The sequence below is a fragment of the Fundulus heteroclitus genome, chromosome 15, assembly GCF_011125445.2.
Source record: "Fundulus heteroclitus isolate FHET01 chromosome 15, MU-UCD_Fhet_4.1, whole genome shotgun sequence".
NCBI classification, from domain to species: Eukaryota; Metazoa; Chordata; class Actinopteri; order Cyprinodontiformes; family Fundulidae; genus Fundulus; species Fundulus heteroclitus.
The window spans coordinates 25830445-25842976 of NC_046375.1; the positions used below are offsets into that span (position 1 = coordinate 25830445).

At 40.2% G+C, this 12532-nt stretch overlaps 1 protein-coding gene and 1 long non-coding RNA gene across 2 annotated transcripts; one reads left to right on the forward strand and one right to left on the reverse strand.

Annotated features, from left to right (window-relative positions):
• Nucleotides 1–1003: 1003 nt before the first annotated feature.
• LOC118566096 lies at nucleotides 1004–3006 on the reverse strand. The gene is made up of 3 exons (XR_004932796.1): nucleotides 2926–3006; nucleotides 1385–1435; nucleotides 1004–1295 (listed from the first exon to the last, which is right to left on the reverse strand). It is a non-coding gene; the product is annotated as an uncharacterized LOC118566096 (long non-coding RNA).
• A 5345-nt stretch (nucleotides 3007–8351) lies between these two features.
• On the forward strand, nucleotides 8352–9635 carry LOC105921294 (trace amine-associated receptor 1-like). Its single transcript, XM_012857001.3, has one exon. The coding sequence runs from the start codon at nucleotides 8559–8561 to the stop codon at nucleotides 9540–9542; it is 984 nt and encodes a 327-aa protein (XP_012712455.3). The 5' UTR covers nucleotides 8352–8558; the 3' UTR covers nucleotides 9543–9635.
• The last annotated feature ends 2897 nt before the right edge of the window (nucleotides 9636–12532 follow it).

Sequence of the window (12532 nt, forward strand, 5' to 3'; positions counted from 1 at the left end):
ATCTAAAGGCAATTACAAGGTCGGCCTTCTATCATCTGAAGAACATTTCCAGGAATAAAGGACTAATGTCTTAGCAGGATCTGGAAAAACTAATCCATGTGTTTATCTTTAGTAGAATTGATTACTGCAATGGTGTTTTCACAGTTCTGCCTAAAAAGTCGATCAGACAGCTGCAGCTGATTTTTGAAAACGGTTTTCTCTGGTGTCAACCTGAAGGTAAAGGTCTAAACAGTTTGTGTGTGGGTTTTGTGGGGTCTACAGAGATGCTTGCTACCCTTTCCCTCGACCTGTACCACTAGGTACAGGTGTACCACTGATCACTATCAGCCCTCGTGGAGGGATCAGTACCTCTGATGTTTCACCGGCAGTGTCTGCATGGGCTGCTGCCACAAACATGAGCATACAGAATAAATAAATTAATAAAATAAATACAGAATAAAAATAACAATGACCAATTGTTGACTTACAGGGTGACTGAGGAGCTGCTGTTGCAGCTGCTGGGGGAGGAAGATCTTTTGATGTTTCACTGGCAGTGTCTGCATGGGCTGCTGCCACAAATATGAGCATACAGAATAAATAAATTAATAAAATAAATAAATTATAAATACAGAATAAAAATAGTAATGACCAGTAGTTGACTTACAGGGTAACTGCGGTGTTGAAGCTGGGGGAGGAACGTCTGCTGCTAGCGGAGATTCAGGCGGTGTATTCTCGGTTACTGAAGAAATAATTTATTTATAATTTATAAAATAAATTATAAATACAAAATAAAAATAACAATGAATACATGTTCATTTACTGTCTGGCTGATTAGATGCGGGGGTGGGGCAATAGTTCGGCCGTAAACACTGCCTGAGCAAGAATGTCTCGGTGGGGTGTTACTGCGGCTAAATAAAACAGATGGATTAAATGAACCGAGATAATTCGGAAATGTACAATCAGGGTTAGATTCAGAATTATAATAGTTAACATACATGCCGCGTGTGCTCCGTGAATCGGCGTGTGGTGGTTAGCCTCTCGAAGCACACTGTGTGAGTCCTGAACAGTTCGAATCGGTGAATTCACGAGGGCTCGAACGGGAGAGTCAGGAGGACTGATTACAATGTATGCATCGTCAGGTTCTCCTGTCCTCTGTCGCGCAGACCCCAAAGAAATTATATATCACGTCTCCTTTTACGCCGAAGCCTCCCTTCGCGAGGCATTCGCTGTCTGCCCGGTTCGGAGAGAATGCTCGCTAATTCTCCTGCATAAGGGTTAGGATTAGCCGGGTTCGAAGAGCCCGTGGCCGTTAAAATCTGGAATACAGAAAATAAAAAGAAAGAATGGTTACAAACATAGGGTTAGGGTTAAAATAAAATCAATATAAGCTTGAAAGATATCTCACCATAATCGGACTGGGTAAAATGGATTCCTTCCAACTCTCGAGGCATGGGCCCTGAAACAAACAATTAAAATATATTGTACTAATGCTGACGGAACAAATATTGCTCTGTGAACCGTTGCAAAGCCGGGTAAACTAAAGCGCTCCTGAACATCTCCCCGGTAAAAACCCCAGTGTCATTTGACTAGGCTTATAACTAGGGCTGGGCAAGTTAACGCGTTAATTTCGCGTTAATTCATTAGACTATTAACGGCGATATTTATTTTATCGCGCATTAACGCATGTTGCTCGCATGCTTTCAGTCAGTGTCTGTCAGCAGGCGCGCTGACTGCAGCGCGTTGTCTCACGGCAGCACTCTCCCGCTCCCCCTCCCCTCTCGTACATGGCTCAGCGGCGCCAGCCAATCAGCACGCAGGCTCAGCCTGGCCCGCCCACTGAGCTCTCACACTAACTTAACACAAACAGCTGAGAGAGACCGCAGCAGCGGAAAAACATGAACAGAGGAAGTAGCACCGTTTGGCTTTATATTAATACCGTAAATGAAATCAAGCTGTATGTTTTGTAAAAAGCCGGTTAATTTCAGTGGAAACACAACAAATTTATCTAAGCACGTGAAAAAACATGAAAACGTTGAGCCCCAGAAACGGAGAGAGGAGACGAAACTTCTCTCACTGCCCCGACAGACCCACAGACAGACGTCTCTGACTGAGGCGTTTCAGTCCTCCAGGGAACATCCAGGTAGATCAGTGGATGGATGGATGGATGTTACTGGAGCCCACACATAACATGTAATTAAGACCTTGAAAGAACCCAGTACATATATTAAAAAGTGTTATTTAAGGTAAGATAACATTAGCTAATCCTTTTTTTATCCCACGACGGGGAAATTTATAAGGATTAAAGCAACAGGCAGGTGCACACAACACAGACAAAATTACATAAGGATTGAAATATATAAGAGGTGGATTAGCGAAAAAACACTGAACATAACATTATTATTATTATTATTATTTAATTGTAATAATAAAATAAAAACCACAAAACCCAAAAGGTCAACAGTTTCATGATACATCAAGCTTAGGGACTGGCTAATATACAGCAGGTCAAAAAAGGCCATATTTTGGCTGCAGTGCTGTTCTCTTATGAAGAAAAGATCAACTAGTGCACTAAATTCAATAGATGGGTTAAAAATATCCAGTATAAAATAAGTGCTACAAATGTTACAACACTTTTGTTCATATGGCAGCAGAACATTAAAATAAAAGTGCTCTTTACACTACTTTTGAATTTATTCTTGGAGTTTGTAAATACAATGCGATTAATCGCGATTAATCGCGATTAATCAGGGCGATTAATCGCGATTAAATATTTTAATCGTTGCCCAGCCCTACTTATAACATGATACATGATCTTTCCCCCGCCAGCGTCACGGGGAACCCCCGAAACAGTCTACATACAACTTAACAAGCAAGCTTGCGACCTGAGAGTTAAAAAAGTAGCTATTGGTTGTAGATTAAAAATAAAGAATTAAAATGTTTACTCACCGGCGACAATGCGGTTATACGCCTGGGATTCAGTTAGCTCATCGCGATGTATCTCCGCTGTCACTCTGTGTGTTGACGGTCCATGAGACATGTTGTAGAAATGAGCTATGTGTCGCTAAATTCTGAGCTGTTTTTTTAAAGGTAAACCCATCAGCTCTACCCGCCCGCCTCCTAAGGGGTGTCACAGGCGGCCAGAACCTTGATTGTAGATCAACGGCGCCTGTATGTTTGTTGAAGAGATGTAACGCAGCAGGTTTGATCTTATTTTATTTCCTGGGCGCATAGTATGCTGATATGCAGATTGATACACAACGCGGCGGGGCGCAGTCCTATTCTCCCACCCATCCTATTGTAGGAACCTGCACTGTATGCCTAAAAGGTGTCAGCAGAGCTACGTGTCAGCGCCACGCCATTGTCCGACCCGCCATTATTGTTCGGATAGGTGTTTTTCAACAGACACCTGGTTATGCAGGGGGTGGATGCAAATCTTTTGATTCTAAGAACACAGTGAAGTGTCCTGCCGGATTTATAGTTGTCTGATTGAATAAGGTTCAGACACATCGACGCCTCGAACAAACGCGTCGGGGTTATCGTTTTAACAAACTACCCCCAGACAGACAGACCGGCTCGAACTTACATTCAGTTGAGTATCAGAGTGACGGGAAATATTACGTTCTCGGCAGAATTACTGAGCGGAGTTCAGTTCATGCGTTTAAGTACCGTTTGCTTAGAGGGGAGAAAGAACTGAAGAGAAACCCTATCATTTTATTTCATTTATTTATTTTGCTTCATTTTTCTTTCTCGTTGTTCTGTATGAGCTACAGATTTATGTGGATAATCTGTTTATCGTCATCAACCAAACCCCTTTAGTGTCAAGAGACATGTTTTAATGCTAAACAATTAAGTTTCCTATCCTGCAAATGCAGAGTATAAGTCTGAAGCTATATACAACTAAAGTTACACGTTTGGTTATAAGTAACCCACAAAAACCACATCACCATATGCATTAAAGAATTAAATATATAAAAGAATAATTAAATACATAGGCAGATAAAAACTTAAAAGTGATGTGTGTGTGTGTGTGTGTGTGTGTGTGGGGGGGGGGGGGGGTTCCGGGAATCATAAATCATACTTTTTGGAAGGGGGGAGGGAATGACAGGTGTCATAAATCAATAGGTCATATAAGGGTCATAAGGGCCATAAATTAATAATTGTTGATCGCAGCTGTGTACAACAGTTCCTATTGAATTAGCTTGTAGAGGGCAGTGCCTTACCGCACAGAGACGTCACAGGATGTGATGTCGCGTGGCCATTATTGCAAATATGGGCAATAATGCTCGCCTCCATACACAGTGATAGAGACGACAATTTATGCTTTTATTTTCTTATTGATTAACGCTAAATTCATTAAATCACCACGGACATATTAGATTTAGGTATAGCTAATGATCTATTGATTTTTTTCTTGTTGATCGGACTTCTCCTTTAAAGACATTTTGTTAACTATAGGATTAGCCAATTTTAGCGACCCTATCGCTGCATCGACCCCTAGCTCCCTGAGGTATAATCATGTTAATAAAACTGGGTGTTCATAAAGTTTCCAGATTCTTACCGAGAAAATCATTCTTTAACATGTTATTTCCTCAAATAATGTTTTGTGTAACTCGGGATTTGCATTGTGAATGGGTTGAAAACATGCCAAATGTTGTTCTGAATTAGTGAAGCTAATTTAAGCTCATTCCATGTTCTTTATGGTGAACTTTAGTTATTTAACTCAAACAAAATGTTATTTCATTAAATAATGTTTTGTGTAACTCGGGATTTGCATTGTGAATGGGTTGAACACATGCCAAATGTTCTAAATTAGTTAAGCTAATTTTACTCCATTCCATGTTCTTAAGTCAGATCTGCAGTGAACCAGGATTCACTGAATTACTCTCATAATGATCACCCATTTTGTTTGTCCTTTTTTTATTTTTGTAATCATGTAAATAATTCCTTAGCTTAGCTTTCTTTTTCATCTTGATTTTGCTTAGTAGTTTAGTTAAGTTTCACTAGCCTAGTACAGAGGATTTATTGGTTGAAATATAGTGTTAATTCAGATAAACAGCATTATATAGTGATGTTCTCTGGATGTTCATTTTATTTCTGTTATTAAATTCTTGGGTCCAGATATTTAAGGACTTTTTTTTTCGACACAGTGGGGCCGTGGTTAGCACTCTTGCCTCACAGCAGGAAGGTCCTGGGTTTGAGTCCCAGACTCGGCAGGGGATCTTTCTGTGTGGAGTTTGCATGTTCTCCTGGTGTCTGCGTAGGTTTCCTCCGGGCGCTCCGGTTTCACCTACCACTAAAAAGACATGCTGGTCAGGTCAGCCATTAGTGGCAGTGTGTTCAGTTTAACCCTCCATCTGATCTATGTAATTTTGTTGTATGTATCTTGTATGTATAATGACAAATAAGGCACTTTCCTTTCCTTTCAAAAGTGCCTGAGATGTAAAATTTCTCCTTCCCCCTAAGGTTGCTTGCTGGGTAACTTGGATGATAGCACTTTGGGAAATAAACAGTTTTTTTATACACTGCCTTATGTATCACAAAGAAAACTATCCTCAGGAATTGGAAAAGCAAAAAAAATTCTCAGTATAGAGATCTTTTGCTGGATCATATTAGTCTTGAGACAGCATCTCCCTCCATAATAAGATTTATCTCTCTGGGCTCCTTTGATCGGCTCCATCACTCAGTGGGAGTGGGGGGCTGTTGAATGTGTCCTGTAGGGTGTGGGGACAATTTGGGGGGTGCCTGGGTCTTGGTGGTGCCCGGAGTGGGGTGTCTTGTGTCTTGCGCCTGGGGGTGTGGCCTCTGCTGAGGCGGGGTTCTGGGATTTCCTTGCTGACTTGACAAAAGCCCAGTTAGGGTATCCGCAGGTTTGAAGGGTGTCTTTTACGTTTCTGTTCCTTGTTCTTCCCTTCTGCCCTAACTGAGCTTTTATCAATTCAGCAAGAAAATCCAAAAGATACCGCAGAACGGAACGGAGAGAAGAACAAGCGCAAAAGTATTGTCATCCCATATGTTGCTGGAGTCTCTGAAAAACTCTGGAGGTTTTTCCCTAAACATAAGAAACCAGTACATTTCATACCCAATAGGACCCTCAAACAGAGGCTGGCCCATCTTGAGGACAAAACCACCTAACCCAAGATGAGTGGAGAAACCAAACAACCTCTCCACAGACGCATGGCACAATACGGGAGAGCTACCTCCTTAGGGCAAGTGTCTGACATCCACCTGCACCTCAAGAATAAAGCACACTATTTTGAGCTGGAGAGAGAAGACTGATAGCTGGGGTGAAAGAATCCATTTACATAAAGCAAGAAGTATTAACTTTAACAGAAGAGGGGGGCTCAGGTTTCAATTTTCAAAAACTTACAACACAGCAATATGTTTGATTCCTGCAAAGTTTCACCTTAATTCAAACCTCTATGCATGTGTCCAATACATTTCTCCTGTAAGCCAGGAAAATGATGGGCCTAACCCCTCTCCATTATGAGGGGTGATCAGTTCCAGGTGAATCTACATGCAAATCCAGCTCTAACGAGACCTTTCTGGCAGGTCTATAAAGCTTGGACTCCACACTACTCCAGACATTTTGAATGTAGAAACCTTCCAGTGTGGGTAGAGAAATGTCTTCAGCTTCCGAATAGAAGTCCAGTTGTTATATTTCTTACCCATTGTTTTGGATTGATCATTAACCTGGATGACTGAAAATCTTCACCAAGGTGTATATACAGTATATGTGTGTATATATATATATATAAATTTAACCAAATGAACTTACTCTTTTCTGGGTAAATTTTGTCACTGTTGTTTCTCTGCGCTGTTTTGATATGTTGGTCTCGTCTTCGGCCATGGGTTTTCTTTTTAAAATTGTCTGTAAAGCCTAAAGATTCCTATAAAGCAGGCATCTCCTTAAAACACTCTGTAGTAAAATGATCGCTACAAAGTACAGAGGACGGACACATTCCAAAGACATTACATCAGCAGTCTCGTCATCATTCAAGTGACCAGGTACTCCACTCACACCAAGCAATAGCTTCTAATGACCCAGGACAGTGGCGGGTAAATCATTGATTTGCATCTGTCCCTTGTTTTCTGTACTTGCTTCGTCCATTGATCTCGTAGATTTGAATCTTTAGGGAAAGAGAACAGGCTTATGTGTTCCATGGGGTAATTAGAACAGCCAGCCACCATACAATGTTTAGGTATTTAGCAATTTCTAGCTCAAAAATAGACAATAGCAAAGATAAATGTACCGCTCGCTAACATCTACAACTCAGTGCAAACTACCCTCATCACGTCACTTCCTGAGAAGAAACATGTTGCAGGATGTCGCGTAAAAGCAACACAGTGCTAAATTTAATTTGCTTCGAAATATTTTTTATTTAATTAGCCTTCAATTTAAAAAGAAGAAACATTTTGAATTAGATAAAATATATTTATAGAGCATATTTATGCATAGTTTAAATATCTTGACACAGGCACTTTAAAAAGAGCAACTATAGATTTATTTAATAAAGTGCCATGCAATCATCAGTGGACATTTGGTACTGAATGAGAACCATTAAATAAGGTAAAGCAACATTTTTCTATCTGCTAAACACCATTCTCACAACCAACATCCACTGTTGCTCAATGGTCTGGCTATTTACTCCCTTCTTGACCTAGTTGTAGTAGTAGTGCAATAAACTTTTGTTTCTTTATCCCTCAGTTTTGGGTTGACTCTTCCCTTAAATCTAAATATTAGAATATTTACATAATCTCTGGGCAAATTGTGTGCCAGTGAAGGTTTTGGTAGTTGATGAGAATTCTGTCCACCTTTTATGTCCACAGAGCTCACCTAAATTTCCTGCATAAATCATTTTTATAGGAAAAGTGTTAGATAATTTCCTTTTTATGAGTTCCTTATTAGTGGCCACATCTGTTTGACAGGTTCCTGCTTGAAAATTATTTTTTTGAGTCAAGATGACAACTTATTTGTTTACAATCAAAGAGAGCGATATGGGTTCAGACAATGTAATTATGTTCATGTATAATTCTACAGGGTTTTATTTGATCCAAAAGATTGGATTTAATATTTATTGTTGGAGTTTTTGAACCAAGCAATTGAAGTTCAACATAACTACGTCAGTCAGCATGAAATGTCTTGCATTTTACCATCTAGAGTGTATCCTCTGTGTTGTCGGATGAAATGAAAAAAAAACTTTGCTTGGTTTACATTGAGAATAACACAATTACTTTGTTTCTCATGTTTGTTGCTAGGGGATCTCCTGGGTGCAGCATACCATATTGGACCCACCAAGGGAGTTTTCTACTCATGAAGTCAAAAGGTAGAAAAGATAGGCTGCAGAATTCACAATTGAAGGGGTTAGAGAAGGGCAACTGAACAAATGCTGATGCTACACCGATAGTTTGTCACGTACAATTGATGGGCTGAAAGACAAGTCATTTTTGACAGTGAATCCAGGTTTTTGATGTGGGTTTAATGGACTTACCAAACAATACTTTTTAAATGTGTCTCCCTTAGAGCTTAGTTACTGCTTTGAAGTTGTGATCATATTACTAAGCAATAGATATGCCGAAACATGGAACTTAATTTGAGTAATTTTGGTATCAACAACACTGCTGTGTTAAATGCAAATCCTTGCTATAAAATTGCCTCCTATCTACCAACAGAAACTCCTATGATATTATGTGTATTTTTTAATGTTTTTCTTGGTTCTGTATCTGCAGTAACTGTTTGTGGAAACCTCTTGGTAATAATCTCTATAATTTACTTTAGACAGCTTCACACTCCTACCAATGCTCTCATCCTCTCACTGGCTGTGGCTGATCTTCTTGTAGGGGCTCTGGTCTTTCCACTCACAATGGTGTTCTCAATAAGCTCATGTATGTATCAAGAGAATTTATTCTGTAAAGTGAGAAGCAGCTTCGACATAACACTCAGTACATGCTCTATTCTGAACTTATGTTGCATTTCAGTTGACAGATATTATGCCGTGTGCCAGCCACTGGCGTACAGAACTAAAATAAGCAGTCATGTTATTGTGGTGATGATATTGGTCAGCTGGGGTGTTCCAGCTGTGGTTGCAATCAGTTTGGTGGGATTTAACAGAGCAGAATGTGGGCAAAACTGTTTTTTCACTGTTGTGCTAGGAAAAATTCTGATTGTTCTGATTACGTTCTACTTACCTCTGCTGGTAATGATATGCATCTACCTAAAGATCTTTATTGTTGCACAGAGACAAGCGTACAGCATCCATAGCTTGAAAAATCCTGGAGGATCTGTTAGTAAAATGGAGAAGAAGGCCACAAAAACATTAGCAATTGTCCTTGGAGTTTTTCTGCTGTGTTGGCTGCCGTCCTTTCTCTGCACAACTATTCTGACTTTCAGTAATGCTGCACAGCCTGGTCCTCTGGTGGAAATACTTAACTGGCTTGCACTGTCTAATTCAACATTTAATCCATTTATTTATGCTTTATTTTATAGCTGGTTCAGATCAGCATTCAGAATGATTATTTCAGGAAAAATTATTTTGGGAGATTTTACTAATATTAAACTTTTTTGATTTTTTAAACTTTGTAAATTCACAATGTCTTATTTGAATTTAAAAACAAAAGCAGTAAAAGCTTTGAGGGTGTTTGTATTTGTGAATGTATATGACAAAGATTATATTAATTTCATGTTAAAAGAAAAAAACAAAAATATGTAAATGATTTTACGAGCCAACACTGAATAAATTTTGGCTGAAAACATGCCTTTTTATACAAAGTCTTTATGTAAGGAGGTGAAATAATAATTTAAAGGTGTAAAAGTAGATAATATATTAAGCTACTTTCTCTTTTTTGAGATATAATAATAATTTTCTCTAGATTGCTACAGTACAACATGTCTGGCAGCGGGACATCTCCATAGCCTGACATCAAATCACAAAAACAGAAAATAAGATACACAGGTACCACAGGTACGGCAGGCTGTCACTGCCGTCACTGACGTCACTTCCTGTTAGCGGTAAGGCGTATTGTATCACTTCCTGTTTTCACTGCGTGAGCAACGGTTTGTTGCTCCAGATTCTCTCGCTTTTATTTTTAATCTCTTTGCTGTAACATCTGTTTCTAACACATAAGCACTTTTAAAACATTTTCTGTTGCTGCACATCACGCTTGGGAACTCCTCGTGTTTCACGGTTTGCTCTCTTGGCGTGGTAGAAGGGCGCTAGCCTAGCTTTAGCCTAGCCTAGCTTTAGCTCCACAATGGCTTCCTCTCCTACTATTACTTCAGCTTCTCCGTCTCTGACTAAGTCTCCCCTTATCTCCTGCTCTCTGTGTCAGATGTTTAGCTATTCCTCTGCCTCCTTTAGTGATAATGGTACTTGTAATAAATGTAGTGTTTTTGTAGCTTTGGAGGCGAGGGTGTCAGAATTAGAGTCCCGGCTCCGTGCTATGGAAGGACCAGCTGATAGCCGCCCCTCTGCTAGCGCGGAGCCACATAGACCTAGCGTTAGTTCACTTAGTGGTCCTCCAGAAGCACCCGAGCAGCCGGGTAAGCAGGCCGGCTGGGTGACAGTTCGTAGGAAGCATAGCTCTAGATTTCAGCCCCCAGTTCACCACCAACCCGTCTGCGTTTCAAACAAATTTTCCCCACTCAGCGACACACCCGCTGAGAAGCCGATCCTGGTTATTGGGAGTTCAATAGTCAGAAACGTGGCACTAAAGACACCAGGGACCATAGTTAAATGCCTGCCAGGGGCCAGAACGGGCGACATAGAATCTTATCTAAAACTGCTGGCTAAGGATAAGCGTAAATACAGTAAGATTGTTATTCACGCTGGCGGTAATGACACCCGATCACGCCGATCGGAGGTCACTAAAGTTGGTGTTGCTTCGGTGTGTGAGTTTGCTAAAGCAATGTCGGACTCCGTAATTTTCTCTGGTCCCCTGCCTGATTTGACCAGTGATGACATGTTTAGCCGCATGTCATCATTCAACCGCTGGTTGTCTAGGTGGTGTCCTGAAAACGACGTGGGCTACATTGATAACTGGAGAACTTTCTGGGGAAAACCTGGTCTGATCCGGAGAGACGGCATCCATCCTACTTTGGATGGTGCAGCTCTTCTTTCTAGAAATCTGGCCGGATTTATTAGTCCTCCTAAATGCTGACAATCCAGGGTCCAGACCAGGAAGCAGAGCCGTAGTTTAACACACCTCTCTGCAGCTTCTGTACTGTTACCCATCCATTATCCTATTGAGACGGTGTCTTTCCCACGGCCAAAACTTAACAGATCAAAAACTTATCTAAAAGGAACAAATCATAAAAACCTAATAAAAATCAATACGGTTCACCTTGAACCTAAAAATAAAACAATTAAATGTGGTCTATTAAATATAAGGTCTCTCCCTCCAAAGACTTTGTTAGTTAACGAATTGATTTCTGATAAACAGATTGATTTGTTTTGTCTCACAGAAACCTGGCTACAAGAGGACTACGTTAGTATAAATGAGTCAACTCCCTCCAATTATTCAAATTTCCACATTCCCAGATCTGTGGGAAGAGGAGGAGGAGTGGCAACCATCTTTCAGTCTGATTTATTAATTAGTCCCAGGCCAATTAATAACTACAGTTCTTTTGAACATTTAACCCTCAGTTTCCCTCATCCAAACTGCAAAGCAATAAAACCTCTTCTGTTTGTTGTTTTGTATCGTCCACCAGGCCCTTACACTCAGTTTTTGGATGAGTTGTCAGATTTCTTATCTGATTTGGTGTTAAATACTGATAAGGCTATTATAGTGGGTGATTTTAACATCCATGTTGACACAGAATGCGATAACCTTAGTGTAGCCTTTAAAACTATCCTAGATTCAATTGGTTTTGCTCAAAATGTGCATAAACCGACGCACTCTTGGCTCCATACTTTAGACCTTGTGCTGACATATGGCATTGATTGTGAAGAATTAACAGTATTTCCTCACAACCCTGTCCTATCTGATCATTTTTTAATAACATTTGAGTTTAATCTAACTGAGTTCTCCACCCCCAAAAGAGGGTTCCATTATAGTAGATCTTTATCGGATAATGCTGTATCAAAACTTAAAGAGTCTGTCCCCTTTTTAATATCCTCCGTATTGCAGAAATGCCCTGTAGATGGCAGTAATGTTGTTTCTTCCAATTCACAAATAGATGTCTTTGTAAACGGTATGACTTCGTCATTGCGTTCTGCATTAGACAATGTAGCTCCCTTGAAAAAGAAGGTGATTATTCACAGGAAGCTGGCTCCTTGGTTTAATTCAGAGCTGCGTTCCTTGAAGCACAATGTTAGGAAATTGGAGAGAAAATGGCGCTCTACACACCAAGAGGAATCCTACTTAATCTGGAAGAACAGTCTATTGTTGTATAACAAGACCCTTCGCAGAGTTAGAGCAGCATATTTTTCATCATTAATTGAGGAGAATAAGAATAATCCTAGATTTCTCTTCAGTACAGTTGCCAAACTTACCCAGAGCCACAGCTCTGTTGATCCATCCATTCCCTTAGCTCTTAGCAGTAATGATTTTATGGGAT